Raw genomic sequence first — 19,255 nt, 5'->3', positions numbered from 1 at the left:
CCTTTAACCGACTGGGGATCTGCATGAAACCTTATAGGCGTGTGGATCTGGACCGGTACCTTGGCCACAGCAGTCTGGCAGATCTTCCAGATAATCAGTTTCTCCCCACACACCATCCAGGCCCAGCCGCTCTCGTTCACCTTCACTGAGATCTGGTCATCGACTAGAGGGGGAATCAAACCAACACACACACACACACACACACACAGAGATCAGTGCAGTTCACTCAAACAGGTACTTTTAACGACTTAAAAAACATCTTATCTCCTCGACAGAGACGAGGCTCTCTCTCTCTCTCTCTTTACCATCGGCCATCGTCAGCGCCTCCATCACTTTGACGGGAAGCGACGAGCCGAAGGACTGCACATCAAAGTTGATTGAATCTGCGGCTGCGTGAGTCTGGACTCTGGTGGGCGTCGACCTGATGGAGTGAGAGAGATGTTATAAATTCAGCTGGATGTTACTGACCTGCAACCTAATGCACTTTACAAGGTTCCTACACCTTCTCCAAAGTCAAATTCAAGCATTTTCAAGCATTTCCAAGTGCATTTCCATGCTTTTCCAGCCCCTTCCAGCTGTGGTAAACTCCATATTTGTACCAATCCAATGGTCAGTATTCAGTCTACTTATTATGTCACTTGTTCATCACATTAAATGAGGTGTTATTGTCCTCTAAACAACCAACATGATGTTTGGAGACAGCTTTTTACAGAAGGACCACAAATGAAAGGAAAACTAATTCCACTAACAGATCCACAGAAATATAATCACCAACTATTTTCATCATCTGTTCATCATCAAAAGTCATTTTTCATAAAGAAATGTCAGAAAATGCTGTTTTCAGTCCCTCAGATATGGAGATCTTCTTTCCTCTGTTCTATCATAGATGTCATCACATACAACACACATTTCAAGACCTTTAGTCCACATCCAAGCACTTTTCAAACCTTGAAAACACCACACTCAAATGTAAGTGTTTTCAAGGATTTCCAGCACCGTACCAGCCCTGACTTTATTTAGAGACGTTTGTGATGTTTAACCCCTCATTTAATATATATAGTTATGCCGCTACCGTCCAGTGTTTCTCACTCACCTGGCCGACAGCGGCGTCCTCCGCGGGGAGAACAGCAGGCTGGTAGCCGCCCCGGAGACGCTCTTCCTCCCGGTGGTCCTGCCCTGCTGCCGGCGGCCAGAGCTCGGGGCGGCGCGGGGGGTGAACATGGCTGCTGCGGTAAGCCGGTGCTGCTCGGTACAGTAGAGAAATACAGTTCAACCGTGAAAAACTAAATATCAACACCGACACAAAAAACCCTCGCCGTTAGAACATTCTCCGAACTGCGCGCGCGGCCCGTCGCTTGAAATATGCGTCATCAACATGTCAACGGAAAGTCCCGCCCATCACAAAACGACTTTTTTTTCCTTCCAATTATATTAATTATACACAAAAAGAATGAACTATCCGGATTCATAAAATGTTTTCGTTTATTTAATAAATTTGTTTTATTTATTTATTCTTATAATAACTTCAATTATACAAAACAGTGTACATTGTACACTATATACATATGTTTTAAATCATATATATATATATATATATATATATATATATATATATATATATATATATATATATATATATATATATATATATATATATATATTATTTGTATATATAAATGTCCTTTGGCGCTTTATTTTGCCTTTAATTTTTCAATGGAGTTTGGTTGAAAAATCCAGACATAGGTAGTAGAGCATCGCACCGCTCACCCCTTGCTTTTGACGATGAGGGGGGAGCCAAGGACGACGAGTCGATGACCGATAGCCGTTAAACCCGTCAGAGAGATGAAAAAGCTGGCGAGCTAAGCTAAACTAAGCTAAGCTAAGCTAACATGATTGTGATGGAGGCTGGCTCGGGGAGGAGGCGGACAACCACGATGGAGCGACACGCAGCGGCGTAGTTTCAACGTGGGGGTGGGGAGGGGGAACCGAGTTGCATTTAAAGACCTCACAACAGTTAACAGAGCACCGGGGAGGAAAACAGCGCGATATGCAGTGAGTACCGGTTTCACAGGCGCCGATGCTGCGGAACCCGATCGATCCCGCTAAAAGTTCATCAGAGCCGGGGCCCGTTAGCCTAGCTACGTTAGCCGGCTAGCTGGGATTTTTTGACACCCCATTCCTCCAAGTCGCCTCTTTAGACCGGATTAACCGGCCGGCAACGAGTTGTTGCAGGCTGCCGCGTCGCTATCACGCCAACACGCGTGTTTAGATTGTCAACAGGCGGCGAAAAAAACGTTTAACGGCCTTAGTTAAACACGTTAGCTCGCTTCTTTGCAAGCTAATTAGTTAGCCACATTTGCTGGGTGAAGATGCACAGGATGGTTAGGGTTTCTCTCTTGCAGATGATGAATGATGGCACCATAAAATACTCACTTTGCCTTCCTGACGACAGTCTTGACAAACAGTTTGTGATATTTAATAGCTGTTTGAGAGGGAGAGAGGTGCAGGTGTCCAACGTAAAGCTGGGTTGGTACAGGTGCTGGAAATCCTTGAAAACACTTGAATTATAGTGTGGTGTTTTTAAAGTACTTTGATTTAGAATAAAGTGCTTGAAATGTATGTTCTATGCGATGACATGATATAACAGAAAATAAGATCTCCATATTTGGGGACATTTCTGCATGAAAAATGACTTTTGATGATGAAAATAGTTGATTATATTTCTGTGGATCTGTTAGTGGAATTAGTTTCATTTAATGTGATGAACAAGTGACATAATAAGTAGACTGAATACTGAGGATTGGATTGATACAAATATGTAGTTTACCACAGCTGGAAGGTGCTGGAAAAGCATGGAAATGCACCTTGAAATGCTTGGAAAGTGTAGGAACCCTGGAAATGACTCAGGTGTGTGAGTGACTGTTTTCTCCCCCCCCCCCCAGGTCATGAAGCGGGTTCGCACTGAGCAGATCCAGTATGCTGTGGCTCAGTACCTGAAGCGGAGGCAGTATGTGGACACCGATGGCTCCCTGAAAGGAGCCAAGCTCTTCCAGTCGGCGGAGGAGATGGCTGCCAGTCTCACGGGTGAGCAAACCTGCAAAGACGAAGATGATGATGATGATGATGAAGATGACATTTGTCTTTTGCATCACATGAATGACAAAGATGTTTTTATTTATTTTTTTCCCTCCTTCTCTCTTCTTCTCCTCTCTGGTTCTCTAAGCAGTGCAGACAGAGTCGGGTTGTGCCAACATCGTGTCGGCTGCACCGTGCCAGTCTGACCCGCAGCAGTACGAGACCCAGTACTCCAGGCTACGCTGCTTTCTGTCAGGTATCACATTCACACTCCTGCACACAAAGTCAATGTACGGGCGCAACATTTGTGTCACGAGACCAGACCAGACTATGTGGAGAAACCAGAGACTGTCTGTGATCCCCCAGAGGTCTAGATAGTAGCTCACAGTAGTCCAGAGTGTTGATGGAGCAGCTACAATGTTAGCATAGCATAGCACCCATCAACCAGACTCCATTCAGAAAACAAGCATTTAATAGTTGAATCCAGCTTGGTGAAAAATCGCTCTGCATTTGGTGTTATCACACTTTGAAGTCCTGTTTAGATTCTTCCCTTACAATACTTTTCATTTCCCACAAATTAGAAACAGAAATATCCTGGGCGAAGGAAGTGAGCAGCATCCTCTATCCACTCTTTGTCTACCTCCACCTGGACTTGGTGCACTGTGGCCTGAAGGGGGCGGTAGATGGTTTTTACAGCCGTTTCCACGGCGCCTTCCTTCAGGACAGCGAGCAGCGTGCCACCGTGGAGCAGCTCCGCCACGTTCTCACCGCTCAGGATGTTGCAGCCAACCCCAAGCTGAGCGCTTTCCTGGAGCACAAGTACGTGGTGCACCTGACGGAGCCGGCCTACAGCTACCTGCTGCGTTACCTGCAGAGCGAGGACAACAGCGCCCTCTGCAGGGCCCTCGGCACGCACCTGCAGGTGGAGGTTACCGCCTCCAGGCGCACGGACTACCAGCTGTATGGAGCTGCTGGCGGGGCGACCGCCACCCCGAACTCCACCTCCTCCTGGGCGGGGGTGGACGGGGCGGAGGGCGGGGAGGGGGTGGAGGTCCCTGCAGGGATCCCACAGAGCGAGGCAGCACTGGAGACTTTGCAGGACTGCATTAAGAAAGTCCGCGAGGGTCCCCCCACCCTCACCACCGTCTGCTTCTACGCCTTCCACCACACGGAGCAGATGTTGAACACGGCGGAGGTTTCAGCCGACAGCCGGCTGCTGGCCGCCGGCTTCGACAGCTCCACGGTGAAACTGTGGAGCCTCCGTGCCAGAAAGCTAAAGGCCAAACCGCATCAGGCCGACGTGTCGCTCATCCACCTGGCCTGCGACGTGCTGGAGGAGGAAGTGAGTAGACTGAAGGGACGAATACCGTTTAATTTGTTGGCATCGTTTTTCCTAATTTGTGATATGCATTATTAAGGCTTTTTTTTAACATTGTCAACTCTGCCTATGGTTATAAAGTTAAAAATGTAGAAAAAAAGCACCATAATTTTCTACAACCCATGCTGATGGTTTAACATTTTGTGGAGATAATAGTTTAAATCCGGAGAGTGATTTATAAAATGACAAAAAGCAGCAAATCCTCAAATTCGAGACTGGCAGAATATTTGTAAATTTTCAATGCAAGTATTTGCTGTTTTCTTTATCTTCTATAAACTTCTAAAAATGTTTATTTTTTGTGGACAAACAAGACTCTTAAAGACGGCAGGAAAACTATAAATATACTATAAAATAAAATGTAATATAATATATAAATATATTTTTTTTACTTTAGTTTATTTATTTATTTTCACATAGATTTTTCACAACACTGAGATGTTAATGTGAAACTCTTCTTCTTCAGGTGGATGAGGAAGACAGCTCCGGCAGCGAGATCAAGACGCTGCGAGGTCACAGCGGCCCGGTGTTTCGCACCGCCTTCCTGACGGACAGCTCCGGCCTGCTGTCCTGCTCCGAGGACACGACTATCCGCTACTGGGACCTGGGCAGCTTCACCAACACGGCGCTCTACCGGGGCCACGCCTACCCGGTGTGGGACGTGGACGTCAGCCCCTGCAGCCTTTACTTCGCCAGCGGCTCCCATGACCGGACCGCCCGCCTCTGGACGTTCTCCCGCACGTACCCGCTGCGCCTCTATGCCGGGCATCTCGCTGACGTCGACTGTGTCAAATTCCACCCCAACTCCAACTACCTGGCCACGGGGTCCACCGACAAGACGGTCCGGCTGTGGAGCACCCAGCAGGGGGCGTCTGTCCGCCTCTTCACCGGCCACCGCGGCCCTGTGCTGTCGCTCGCCTTCTCGCCCAACGGGAAGTACTTGGCGTCCGCTGGCGAGGACCAGAGGGTGAAGCTGTGGGACTTGGCGTCGGGGGCATTGTTCAAAGACCTGCGGGGACACACGGACAGCGTCACCAGCCTGTCCTTCAGCCCGGACAGCAGCCTGGTGGCGTCGTCCTCTATAGACAACTCGGTCCGGGTGTGGGACATCAGGAACTCCCACGGCGGGACGCCGGCCGACGGCTCGTCCGGCGAGCTGGTGGGACTGTACACTGGGAACACCAGCAACGTGCTGAATGTCCAGTTCATGGCCTGCAACCTGCTGCTGGTGACGGGAACTGCACAAGAGAAAGCAGAACCGTAGCCCATCTGGCTGTTTGTCACAGATTTCCTTCCCTGAACCACTGAGAGGTTTAAATGCCACCACCTGCACTGCAGTCTTGTTTTTGTCTTTTTATTAGTTCTGGATAGAAAAGTCTTGTTTACTTCCAAAACTGGCGTACATGTTCAGTTACAGATCCATCAGCATTTGTGGTTGGTGATGTTGTCTATTAAAACCAAAGCGTCTTCACTAGATGTCACTATAGTAGGATTCCTTCTGCGTCCGGGCGCCTCGTGGTCCAAGACTGTTAACTCTGCTGTCATGCACAAGTTTCTATGATTTCTAAAAGCAGCATATAAAATGTGACTGCTGGAAAATATTGTTCCTGTTGAATAAAAAGAAAAAGCTAAAGACACTTTGGGGTTTGTTCCAAAGAAGAAAATAAATGGCAAGGGCTTATGGGAAATGGTGTTTGTTAAAAAAAAATAATGAACAACATTCGATTATTTATGTTCGTCGTTTTCGGTTTTTGATTTAGATTTTTTTTACTTCTGGAACAAAACCAGGTAATTCTGGGTTCAGGTCGGCTCTCTATTAAGGTTCCCCCGCCGGTCCTGGTTCTGGACCTTTCTGGTTCTGGGACTTCAATATTTGACCTGCCCATAGTCCGTCTCATTGCTTTCCCCAAATGAAGAAATGTTTTTTTGTGTTTAAAGACAGTATTAAGAGGTTTTAAAGGGTCTGAATACAAACGTGACTACGTGAACGACAGGAAGTGGTTGTTTCTTCTCTCTCGGTTTGTTTCCGAGTCGGCCTACTGCAGGTTTGCGAGCAATGAAATAAAGTGTAAATAGCCTTGTTGAGGACAATTTCTAAGAATCAAAGGCTGTATTTTTCGCACTATTCTGCGAGTGGCATGAACTGTGTGCAATGTTTAAAAAGTGTAGATACTGTATTTTTGTAATATTTTGGCTACCAAGAGTCGCCATCCAGATTGTGCTTAACAAGGGCTATAAAAAAATCTGAAACTGATTTCACACATTCAAAATGTTATTGTGTATATATGTTTCATTCATAAATTCATCCTGGAAGTTGTCCTTTGTTTGTCAGGAAACCTTTTGTTCCCTCCTGTAGCCCCAAAACGAGGAATAAATAACAGAATTTATTTGAAATGATGCTTCAGTCGGTTTACTTTACTTTATTTCCTCACTTGTAACACTGGTTTGTGTCTCTTGTTATGCTTGACCATAACTTACTTCAATACTTCAGGTATTTTGTACTTTTACTTGAATATTATTATTTTTTGGCAACAATGTACTTGTACACAAAAAACATATGTACTTTCTACTCCTCACATTTTCAAAACAGGTTCGTTTTAATGCATTTGAGGGGAATTATTGATTTAAAAAAAATGTATATTAATATGACTTGAACACAAGAATGTGTACTTCTACTTGAGGATAGAATGTCAGTACTTTTGGGCACTTTCTGACACCTAGATACTGTTAAACCTGATCAGCTGGTTGTAAAAGTAAGTCTGGGAACACTAAAAGTAGATCCACTTTTACACAAGTAATAGATCCGAGTCCTCCTTCCACTACTGCCTTGTACCGCCCCCTTCTGGCCGCAGTGCGTCGTGTGAAGCTGGAGGCAGTCTCAGAGGATGCCGCACGATATTTTAGGTGTATTTAAAGGTTAAAAAGGACAAAATAGGATTTTGTGGATTCTGGTTCACAAAACACCTGAGAGCAAGCGACTGTTTATCTCACATCACATATACTCACCGTGAGTCATGCAAGGAATCCGGCGACGGTGCAGCAGGAATGTGGCGGCTGACAGGAAGGAGGAAGGTCTGGAGTCTCAGAGTGATGTGGGTTGGCAGGGTGCAGCAGGGACAGATCCTTCAGAGACATCAGGTCCTCCACGACAACTGTCACCTCTGACCCTGAACAGATTCATGAAACAGAGTCTCCTTGTGGTCTTTTGTGTCTTTGCAGGTGCTTGGTGTCTCTTCAGAGTCATTTTGCATCCCCATGGATGTTTGTTGTGTCTTTGGTGGTTGTTTTGTCAACCAATGAGGTCCTTTTGTGTCTTTTTGGGGTCCTTTTCTGTCTCTTTATGGTCATTTTGCATCTCATTTGGTGTCTTAGGAGTCATTTTGCATCTCTTTATGGTCATTTTCCTGCTTCTCTGTCACAAATTTAGTAAAGGGACAACATTTTCTGCAGCAATTGCATAACAATCGTGGCATCTGTTGGAAAATGGTATGGAGAAATGTAATATTATCATTATTATTATTATTATTATTATTATTATTATGATGTCACATTGGCTCCTAACCTGGTGGTCACAAGATGAATCAGAAAATAATCATCTAATCATGAATGGATGAATACACGATTGGTCAGATATTTCCATCACAGACAGTAATAAATCAATAGGATTACATGAACAATCTGGTTTCCCATTCAGAGACGCTGACTTGAATGAGCTATTTGATCCGTATGTTACCAAACCATCAGGAATTTACTCACAGTTTCCTGCAGGCCAAGCCCAAAGAGAGAGAGAGAGAGAGAGAGATAAGGGACTAGAGAGAGAGAGAGAGAGAGCTGGGGCGAGGTTCACCACCATCACAAGAGGACAAACCCGTTTCTGTCCAGAGGGTGTGTACCCACAGGTACACTACCCACCTGACAGGCATCAAACACACTCCTCACACACTCCTCTCACACACCTCACACACCTCACACACACCTCACACAGCAGGAGACTCGCTCCATCACACACCTCTCCTCTCCTTCTTCCCCCCAGTAGAAGAAGAAGAAGAAGAAGATGCCTCTCCAGTCCACTCTGTCGGGCCGAGGAAGCGGCTCCAAGAGGGTCGTGGACACGCAGTCGGACGGGAAGTCCTTTGAGGATCTGAGGCATGAATGTCTGCAGAACGGGGTCCTGTTTGAGGACCCGGACTTCCCCGCCGTCGACTCCTCGCTCTACTTCAGCCAGAGCGTTCCCGTTCAGATAGAATGGAAGAGGCCCAAGGTACGTAGGGACATTTTTAGGGGGGGTCAAAAGCAGCATGACCTGAGAAAACAGGGAAAAAAGTTTCTGAAATGATGAATGAATGAATGAAAAGTTGTGGTTTTGAGAGGTTCTTTATGGCTGAATGAGATCAGCAATTACAGATATGGCTTTGAACACATGATGCTTTTATTTTAAAACAAAAAGCAATCCTGTCGTTGCTGCAAAACCAGTTCTGCAGGAGAACAGTGTAAATACAGCCGAGTGCACGGGCAGTTTCCTCCATCCAGACTTTATCCCCAACACGCCTCCACGTTATCGCCACTGAAACACTCCCCAAGCTGCTCAAAAGTCCAGCCCGGCTTCAGATTAACGTTTGAGGAGGCTTTTCTTGATGAAATGCATTTCTAGCTTCTTTTTAAAACACCCTGACCTGTGAACGCTGTGAGGAAACTCACCGATCACGTTCTTTACAATGCCTTCACATTTCTCTCTTGGGCGTTCCTTCTGAGTAAATGCTTCAGCTGCCTTTCTGTGTGTGTGTGTGTGTGTGTGTGTGTGTGTGTGTGTGTGTGTGTGTGACTGGGATTTCAGGCTGTTTAATATGCCTGGAATGTGAACACACCTATAACATGCACCTGTGTCACCTTTCAACTGTCATCTAGTGTGTGTTTGTTTGAAATAAATCTGTTTCTTTTCTCTACAGGAGCTCTCTGAAAACCCAAAGTTCATCGTCGGCAACGCAGACAGGACAGACATCTGCCAGGGACAGCTGGGTCCGTACTCAAATTTATCATTTGTGAGTTTGTTGTTATTGTTGTTGCACAAACGTACGTATTTCACTCATTTACCCACGTTGCACCTGTTTTTGCCGTCTCAGGGGACTGCTGGCTCCTCGCCGCCATCGCATCCTTGACCCTGAAAAAAGAGGCCCTGGCCAGAGTCGTCCCTCACGACCAGGACTTTGAGCGCAGATACGCCGGCATCTTCCACTTCCAGGTACGACGGCGGCTGATTCGCTGCTGATTGATTGATTGATATATAGATAGATAGATAGATAGATAGATAGATAGATAGATAGATATCACATAATAACATGGGGGGCATGTTTGCTTGATGAGAGGTGTCTCGGCCTATCACAATAGAACAGGAAGTGGTTTCCAAAACAAACAAACGTGACACATTTTTTGTGTTTGTGACCTCAGTTCTGGAGTCACAACAAATGGATGGACGTGGTGGTGGACGACCGGCTGCCGACGGTCAGGGACCGACTCATCATGCTCCACTCGGCCTCCAACAACGAGTTCTGGAGCGCCCTGCTGGAGAAAGCCTACGCAAAGTAAAAACAAACATGTTTTTATTCCTCATTTATCTTTACAAACTTCAGACAGATTAGACGATAGTGGAGCTTCAGGAAATGACCATGACAATGAATAGGGTTCCTCCTCTGGGGAGCACAAAGCTTCTCGGAAAATGTCAGGTCCTGTTTGTCCTGAAGGTTACTGAGGAGGTGACGGTGTTAAAAAGCAAAAAGTTATAAAGTGGGCACATGAGCGGGGAAAGTGTGTAAATTAGATAAAAAAGGTTCACCCTCTGGGGACACGATTTCATGATATTAGCCATGCTAGCGGTTGGTCAGTTGCTCCATCAGCTGAATGAATGGATGGACTTTTGGTGGTTTTCGGTAATATAGACTTTTATTTAAATCTGAAGTTGAGGTCACCAAAAGCACCAGGATGTATCCCCTGGGGAACATGAACAGCAAGATGTGACAGCTTTTTTAACATCCTGGCGTTAAATCCAGGTTAACGGCGGCGTTACGTTTGCTTGTTTCCAGACTGCACGGCAGCTACGAGTCGCTGAAGGGCGGCAGCACGATGGAGGCCATGGAGGATTTTACCGGCGGTGTCGGTGAAGTGTACGAAACCAAGAACGCGCCCGGGAACCTGTTTACCATCATGAAGAAGGCACTGGACAGAGGCTCCATGATGGGATGCTCCATTGACGTAAATACCATTTTTAATTGATGGAAAAGCCAATTTCAGTGTAACAAAGAGAAGCACAAGTGTCTGTAGCCAACAATGTTTGGATTTTTTCTCCAGATCACCAGCTCTGCAGAGTCCGAGGCCCAGACCACCACCGGCCTGGTGAAGGGACACGCGTACTCCATCACAGGCCTGGAGGAGGCAAGACCTGGGTTTTATGTACTTCTGACTGGATTCAGTTGAACCAAAAATGACACAAATTTACAGTTTTTTTCTGATTTTCTCAGGTAAACGTCAGAGGGAAGAAGGTCCAGCTGATCCGGGTCAGAAACCCCTGGGGCCAGGTCGAATGGAATGGGGCCTGGAGTGACAAGTAAGCATAAAAAATAACACTTTATCTTAATACTCAAAACACATGTGGGGAAAAACATGCATGGATGAATTATGAGGTATGAACACACAAAAGATCCACCATTCCTGATTTAGGAGAGACGACTAGACTCTGTGTAGACTTCTGTGTTCCTATTAGTGGTTATTTTGCATCTCTTCATCATTTTGCATCCTTGTAGTGATTTTCCATCTATAGTAGTAGTTTGTTTTCTATCGGGTCGCCCCTCCCTCTGGTAATTTTACATCTTTTTAGATTCATGTAGTTGGTTTGTGTCTCGCTGGAGTCCTTTTTTTATGTCTTTGAGGTCATTTTGTTCCTGTAGTTTTGCATCTCAACGTTTGTTGAGTCTCTCTTTGTTGTTTTGAATCCCTGTAATCCATTTTGCATCTCTTTTATTTCATCTCTGTATCATTGTTTTGGTTCAGTCAAAAAGGAAACTTTTTAAGCACATTTTAAATTGAAAATGAAGGTAAATTGTAAAGAATCCCCAGTTGACAAGTCATAAGAATCATCATCCCTAGTAATGTAATACCTATAAGATTAGATTATTAAAATGTCCATCTCTGGTATGTTACCAACATATGGTTTCTGTTCATGTCCCTCATTACGTCACCCAAATTACCTCTCCTCATTAAGCTGAAGCATTTTACTGTAAAATCTCATTTTTATATGCAATATGTTTTTGTCGGTATTCCTTTATTAAAGTATTGTTGCTTTTATCCGATTTCTGCACATGAAAAGGTTGTAACAGATCATTTGGTCTCTTGTTTTCAGGTCCAGAGAGTGGAATTATGTCGACACAGCGGAAAAAAATCGCATTCTGCAGAATTCAATGGAGGACGGTGAATTCTGGTGAGTCCATGTGATGAATCCCAACTAAAGATTCAGGAAAATATATTTCACTGGAGACAACCATTGTCTTACATCAAACTGTATACAGGGTGTTGCAGACAAAATAATCACTGTAAAAAAGGATCAATGCCCAAAATGTTGATGCCACATAGAAAACAAGCATACAGTCTTTGGCTCCGTTGAATCTTATTATAAAAATTGAGCTCATGAACACATTCAAATCCGTCTTTTGAACGTTATACTTATGCTCTATAATCAAACTCTGTGGCGACATGTTGTTGACATTGATTGTGTTTGTGACTACAGGATGGAGTTTGAGGACTTCAAGAGGAACTACGACAAGGTGGAGATCTGCAACATGACGCCTGACTCTCTGACCGACAACACAAAGCGCCACTGGGAGGTCAGCATGTTCGAGGGAAACTGGATCCGCGGCTCCACCGCTGGAGGCTGCAGGAACTTCATTGGTAAGACCAGCGGATGAGGGGGGGAAACCCAGAGCCGTTTCTTTGCCATTTGGGGGGCAAACTACAATGGGTGGGATTCTAAACATTTAAGATGATCCGTGGAAATACATCCATCTGTTACACTTTAAGAGAAAAACAGCCTATATTTGTGAAAACTTCTCTCAATTTGCAATCCTAGCCAGCTAGCCTCAGCTACGTGCTAGCTGAGCTAGCCAGCAGGACTAATGCAGACTTGTAAAGTTAGCCCAAATATCAGCTAACTTTACAGCTACCCCCTCAACCCTACAAGTACTTGTCGGCAGATGTAAAAATAAAAAAAAATTAAAACTTGCAGCTTGGGGGCCCCCTAGTGGCTGCGAGGGCCCATGTACCCGCATAGTCCACTTATAGCAAGAAACGGCTCTGGAAAACCCCATAAAAATGCACCTACGCTTCACTGCCGGACAAAAAAATTTGGTTTTAAATTGGTTAATTGATACCCCCCCCCCCCCCCCACACACACACGCACACACACACACACACACACAATTTAATTAGTTGTCTTTTGGCATTAAAACCCTCTAAATATCTGCATCTTCAATCCGCAGACACATTTTGGACAAACCCGCAGTTTAAGCTGCAGCTGGAGGACGCCGATGACGATGATGACGTGTGCAGCGTGGTGATCGCTCTGATGCAGAAGAACAGACGGAAGCTGAGGAAGGAAGGCATGGACCTGGAGACCATCGGCTTTGCAGTGTACGAGGTCAGAGAGAGAAACCGAACCAGCCAGTGTCACTTTGGTTCTGTAAAATGAACATACTCAAAATATGTTATTTATTCATTTCTTAACATATATTTAATACTATGACTGCTGATCAATTAAGAAATACAGCAATGCTAATGCAGAAACAGTCATATCTCAATATCATTATAAATATGCAGTTAGCTAAGCTATTTTTTTTCCAACAAAGTTTTATTGAGATCAATTATGCCAACAAATATGGTATCATCAGCATATGGGAGGACTTTGCAGTTGGAAATGATTATTGCTTCTGTTAGAATAAAAGGCAACGGGCCTCATATTGATCCTTGTGGAACACCTTTATCAAAAGCTTAATTTGGTGTCAACAATGCTCATTTTGCAAAATGTGAAAAATGGATTAGAAAACTGTTCGAGCAATTTGGATAAAAGAGGAACATTTGTAAATAATAAATATTTTGTATTATCTAATTTCCTGGTAACGATGCTTGTGTTTCTATGAAGAATATTAATAAGGTCCTAGAATGAGTTGTATTAATGCATGTGGTAAGTGTATGTAAATTAGAAAAAAAGCTTAGCTTCTACATTAAAAATATGTTCTTGCCATTTTCGTGGGTTTAAAATGAATCCTTGTCCTTGTAACAATCTTGCGCCGTTTGGTAGCTTTTCTGGAGATTTCGATCATATTACTTGATCTTCATCATTCATATTTTGTGTACCATAGTGTAAATTATCATATATTTTTTGAGAACTAAATTAAACTCCCGTCTCTCTCCGTTCAGGCTCCAGATGAGGAGGACCAGCTAGGGAAGGATTTCTTCCGCTACCATCCGTCCAAAGCTCGCAGCAGGACCTACGTTAACATGCGGGAGGTGTCGGAGCGCTTCACACTGCCTCCCGGGAAATACGTGCTGGTCCCGACCACCTTCCAGCCGCACCACGAGGCCGACTTCATCATCAGGATCTTCTCCGAGAAGAAGGCCGGAGCTCTGTGAGTGTCTGGAAGACAGAGCATTTTCAAGCACTTTATTCTAAATCTAAGCACTTTTCAAACCTTGAAAACAAGGTGTTTCCAAGGATTTCCAGCACCCGTACGAACACTGTGTATAGTGTTTCAGCGGCTTTCCCAATCGGAAAAGAATTTAATTCTTGGGAGGAACGCCAAATAATGAAAAACAAAAACATTTAAAAAAAATAAAAAAATGTCCCATCACTGACTTTAAAAAAAAATCTTTATCACAACTCCACAGTGAGATGGGGAGCAAGGTTGACGCCGACATCCCAGATGTAAGTAGGAAATGATAATCAATCATCCGCTCGGTCGATCGACCGGTCCGGTGTACTGATGTCATGTTGTCTCCGCCAGCCGCCGCCACCCTCGGCCCCGGAGGACGAGACGGACGAGGAGAAAGGCCTGAGGAGGCTGTTTGATCAGCTGGCTGGCTCGGTAAGGAAATCTCACATTTGTAAAGAGTCTACTGGATCACGTGACCTCGATCGGAGGAGGTCTCTGGAGTTTAACCTTCTCAGACAACTCGTTACAAGCATAGTGTCTTTTCAGAATAAAGTTACGTTTTCATTGGGAGTTAGGTTTACACAACAAAACCACTTAGTTAGGTTTAGCTTCACCGACTAATGTGAATAGCGTTAGCATGTTAGCAAGGACCGACGCGACAAAACCCATTTAGCAATCTTTTATTATAAGTATTATTATTTCTTTGGTGTTGCAGATTTAGGACAAATAAAATGTTTCTTTAAATGTTTGCGTTGAAAATAAAATTTGTATTTGCATTTCTCAATGACAATCTTTAGTGGCAGTTTTTTTCCCAGTGTCAGTGGTTTTCTGTTTTTGTGGTGTTTTTTTCAGTTATGGCATGGAGGCAAGAGGGCAAGACACATTTTATGTTCCATGCCAAGATCTAAAGTCTGACTCGATAAAAAACAAAAACACCTTTTACATTTGCACCACTATTCTTCATAGTAACAATTAATGAGATGACCCTTTGTTATATGGAAAGTGTCACATATCTCCAACTCTACAGAGCCGTTTCGCCTCTTTTAGCTCATTGTTTTGGATTTACTACACATTTCTGGTTCAGTTTTCTTCAATAACCCCATTGTACACGACCTGCAGCAAACATCAGACACAGTTGGAGACTAGCTGATGAAGAAAATGTTGCATTTAACAGCTATAAAGGCAGATCTTTCTCCTCAGGATGTGGTAGAGACCAAATACAGAGCTAAAAGAGACCATCAGGTGGACACAAACACACCCAATGTACTGATGATAATGTTGCTTCTCGTTTGCTGGATGGTTAATTATTAAGCAGCCCTTTGCTTATATGTTACTTTATGAGGTGATAAACTTGTGACCATGTATGTGTGAATTTTCCTTGTGTCTACAGGACAAGGCGATCTGTGTCAGAGAGCTCCAGCAGATGCTGAACGGCGTTCTCAGCAGACGTAAGTGAATGAAAAAGTGTTTTGGCAGTTTTTTTGTCAATTATTCCCATTAGTTTCTTTTCCTTTTTTCGCTTTCTGTTTTGATTTCAGGCTTTAATCAAAACATTTTTCCTGTGTTATTGTTGTTTTAAGAGGCCACAAGACAAAAAACAATCCAAACAAAGAAAAAAAAAGCACAGAAGAAGCTTTTAATCCTCTAATTTATGGTGTTATATGCTACTATAAAATAAAATATATGTATGTATGACAGAGGATATGAATTATGGAGGAGGGGTGAGATTAGGGTGTATAACGTCTTCTTTTTTTTTTCAGGAAAAGAGATCAAATTTGAGGGCCTGAGTCTGAGCACCTGCCACAGCATCATCAACCTGATGGACGTATCCTTCCACACCGCTCGCCCACTCGCTTCAAACTTTTGATTTCAGGCTGCAGACGTAAACATTAATCATGCAAAATTAGATTTTAAAAAACAATACGAAACGATTTAGGTTGGAGATTAGAGGAGAAGAGGGCCTTTATGATTTCATGAAATAATGGATGATTTTAAAGTTTTTTCCTTGACAGTAAAACAGGTTGACTCCACGGGGAAGCTGGAGTTCCAGGAGTTCAAGGTCTTCTGGGAAAAGATGAAGAAGTGGATCGTACGTGTTGATTTAACTCATGACAAAGTACTCAAGTACAGAAGTATCAAGAAGCATCAAATATACATAACGTACCAAAAAGTATAAGTACTTTTTATGCAGAATGGCCCATTTCATAATAATAAACAGTATTATAATTACTGGATTATAATAATTGATGCATTAATGTGTTCATCATGTTAATGTAGGTTCTTTAATGTATTTCTATCTATATTTTATCCATATTGCTGTATGTACTGCTGGGCAATAATATCATAATATATAAGCTGATTTATATTTTGTTATTAATAATCAAAATCTGCAAAACTGAAATGTAAAACTGATCCATCTGAGATCTGGTGGAATATAAGTATTAAATAACAGAAAAATCCCTCAGAATTCTACTTAGTATTAGTATATATTACTAGTAAATGTACTTTGCAGCTCCGGAGGTTGAGGAGGTTTTGGGTTTTTTGAGCTTCCGACTGTTAAACTGAACTTCTGCTGTTGCAGATGCTCTTCTTGTCCTTCGACACCGACCGCTCGGGGAAGATGTCGTCCTACGAGCTTCGCATCGCTCTCAAAGCTGCAGGTGAGTCGACTGAACGCCATTTAAAAAAGGACCCTAAAAGTGTGTAAAACCACTCTACAGACTTTTAACTCTCTGGGTTTATGTAATTCAACCACAGCGTTGTTTATTTGATCTAAAATTACTGTATTACTCTAAAAAAAAGGAACACATGTTCCGTCGGCTGCATCCCATTGGCCAAAAGGGAACATTCTGTTGCATTTATTGAATGTGGACTAAATGTAAACAAACAAACAATTTCACAATGTCTAAAAAAATTAAGCAGCTATAGTAAACACAGTGGTTTATGTAAAGTACCGTAGTTGGATGATGGCATTAGTGACACTGGTGTGATCTTTTAAGATCACGATCATGGTGGAAAAGTGGAAAGAAAAGAATAAATCACACCTTTAAAAATGTTTTTACCTTTCATTTATGCATGGAGACCTTATTATTTATGAACATTTTAACATTTTATTTAACTGTTTTTCACAACAACAACAAAAAGATGCTCACTAAAGATGTGACACAATAAGAATATTTGTTTCTCTTACAAAATGTAAAGAGTTTCCAGTACGTTCAAGCACATTATCGGAACAATATTGTGAATCGCAATTATTTTGTCCGGGATAATGGTGGCATGGACTCTTCGTCCCACGCCTAAATATGTGATAATGATCTCACTAATATGCCGTAATGATGAGGCGTTTGGGAGTAAATCTGGTGCTTTGTTCCTGAAGGCATGCAGCTGAACAACCAGCTCCTCCAGCTGGTCGGCTTGAGGTTCGCCGACGACAACTACGACATCGACTTCGACGACTACCTCACCTGCATCGTCCGTCTGGAGAACATGTTCCGTACGTGGGACTCTAACAGTCACATTCATGCCTCACATAGTATCAGAAGTAAAGATTTATGGGTGTGAAAAGTTGATTTAAATAAGCCTTCGTTGATCTCCAGAGTGGAGATTCAGGTGTTAACAAGTTAAAAAAACAAACAATTAAACTCAAATTAGCAAACAAAAGATGTTAATTGGAAAGTTAATTGCCAGGTTGAGCTGACTGAAACTCTTTCTCTCAACAAAAGGAGCTTTCCAGGTTTTGGACGAATACAAGAGGGGACGGGTGAACATGAACATCATGCAGGTAAGAACTACATTCAGTCATGCTTATTTTTTATGGAGCACTCTGAGATTCATTGATTGAAAAGTGAATAAAATATAAAATATATTATTATTATTAGTAGTAGTAGTTTGTATGATTACATCTGCCAAACCAGACGGATGGAATTCATCCTGCAATTGTCTTTCCAATCACAAGGCTTTATTTTTTTACTTTCTTTCTCTTTTAACAATCCATATATTTGCTATTCACGACGTTCTTTTAATTGCGGTTTATGTTTCTCTCCTCCTCACAGTTCCTGATGTTGTCGATGAACGTCTGAGAGGCCGCCGAGTGAAAGCTGAAACCGCCGGAAGAACAAAATGTGTGCATTGTTTTGAATATTCGGGCCATTGTGGTGCTTTTTTTTTCGTGTTTCAAATTCTCAACATCTTTTCTTTCTTTTTTTTTTGACTAAATAATGTGAGACACTTTCTGTGCTGAAGTGTTGGAACACTGGGATCAACTGTTAAAATTTGCTGACTCATACAAATTGACGAAAACATTGTTTATTTTCTCTGCTCTTCTACAAGACTGGAAATACATTTTGAATAAAAACGACCGGCTTTGGGTTGAAATGCTACCGAGTTATAGACGCATTCAGATATAAATAAACGCAGTTTGTATTAATATCTGCAGCAAGTTCAACACAGTAAACCTGACAGGACGGGCAATTAATGTTTGTTATTTATCATCCTCCATGTTGCTTTTTATAGTTTTATGGATTGTTAATTCAATTTAATCAATCAAGCATTTTTTTCACTAAGTTCAAGTACAAAAGTAATAGAAGTAAAATGTATTTCAAGCTTCAAAGGTAAAATACTCATTATGACCGTCCATTTAAAAGATATGTATATTTTATTATTGAATTATAATTAGTGATGCATTAATACACTGCTGGGTAATTTAATCTATAATTACTCCTCATGATGTATTAGTTTAATTAATTTATAATTGTATTAATAATCTGAATCTCCAAATGTAGCCAAATCCAATAAACGTAGTTGAGTAAAACATAAAATATATTCAGAATGTAGTGGAGTAAATAAACATAAAATAGAATAGTAAAAAAGTATTTGTACTTTGTACTACATACAGTGTATTTGTGTTTTTGTAAGTTGCCGCCTGGATACGGTCACCGCAGGGTTTTTGATGAAGCAGATAAAAAGTATATATATATATATATATATATATATATATATATATATATATATATATATATAACATGAAAAACAATCTTCATGGCTGAGCAGGCTGCAGACTGCAGAGCGGCTGCAGGTATTGTTGTGAGAGAAAGAAAGAATGTTGATTGAACTG

The 19,255-nt window shown here is 42.5% G+C and overlaps 3 protein-coding genes across 3 annotated transcripts in view; 2 read left to right on the top strand and 1 right to left on the bottom strand.

Annotated features, from left to right (window-relative positions):
* Positions 1–1,345, bottom strand: part of nup133 (nucleoporin 133) — a 15,917-nt gene extending 14,572 nt beyond the window's left edge. Inside the window, exons 1-3 of the mRNA XM_084004840.1 lie at positions 1,094–1,345; positions 306–421; positions 60–163 (exon numbers count right to left, since the gene is read on the bottom strand). Of these exons, the coding sequence (XP_083860966.1) occupies positions 60–163; positions 306–421; positions 1,094–1,221 (348 nt within the window). The 5' untranslated portion in view covers positions 1,222–1,345. The remainder of the gene's footprint in view (positions 1–59; positions 164–305; positions 422–1,093) is intronic.
* Positions 1,346–1,889: 544 nt separating this feature from the next.
* taf5l (TAF5-like RNA polymerase II, p300/CBP-associated factor (PCAF)-associated factor) lies at positions 1,890–6,769 on the top strand. The gene is made up of 5 exons (XM_084005542.1): positions 1,890–2,052; positions 2,943–3,084; positions 3,227–3,331; positions 3,657–4,417; positions 4,917–6,769. Exons 2-5 carry the CDS (start codon positions 2,946–2,948, stop codon positions 5,712–5,714), a joined length of 1,803 nt encoding a protein of 600 aa, XP_083861668.1. The 5' UTR covers positions 1,890–2,052; positions 2,943–2,945; the 3' UTR covers positions 5,715–6,769.
* A 1,646-nt stretch (positions 6,770–8,415) lies between these two features.
* On the top strand, positions 8,416–18,570 carry capn9 (calpain 9). Its single transcript, XM_084004841.1, has 20 exons — positions 8,416–8,711; positions 9,397–9,466; positions 9,571–9,689; positions 9,896–10,029; positions 10,528–10,696; positions 10,793–10,876; positions 10,963–11,048; positions 11,841–11,918; positions 12,225–12,385; positions 12,973–13,130; positions 13,910–14,118; positions 14,378–14,414; positions 14,494–14,574; positions 15,533–15,590; positions 15,903–15,967; positions 16,163–16,231; positions 16,724–16,802; positions 17,519–17,635; positions 17,865–17,923; positions 18,195–18,570. The coding sequence occupies exons 1-20, from the start codon at positions 8,505–8,507 to the stop codon at positions 18,219–18,221; spliced, it is 2,067 nt and encodes a 688-aa protein (XP_083860967.1). The 5' UTR covers positions 8,416–8,504; the 3' UTR covers positions 18,222–18,570.
* Positions 18,571–19,255: the final 685 nt, after the last annotated feature.

The sequence above is a fragment of the Eutrigla gurnardus genome (genome assembly GCF_963514095.1).
Source record: "Eutrigla gurnardus genome assembly, chromosome: 3".
Lineage (NCBI taxonomy): Eukaryota > Metazoa > Chordata > Actinopteri > Perciformes > Triglidae > Eutrigla > Eutrigla gurnardus.
The sequence above is the reverse complement of the archived record's forward strand: the minus strand, read 5'-3'. Positions and strand labels throughout refer to the sequence as shown.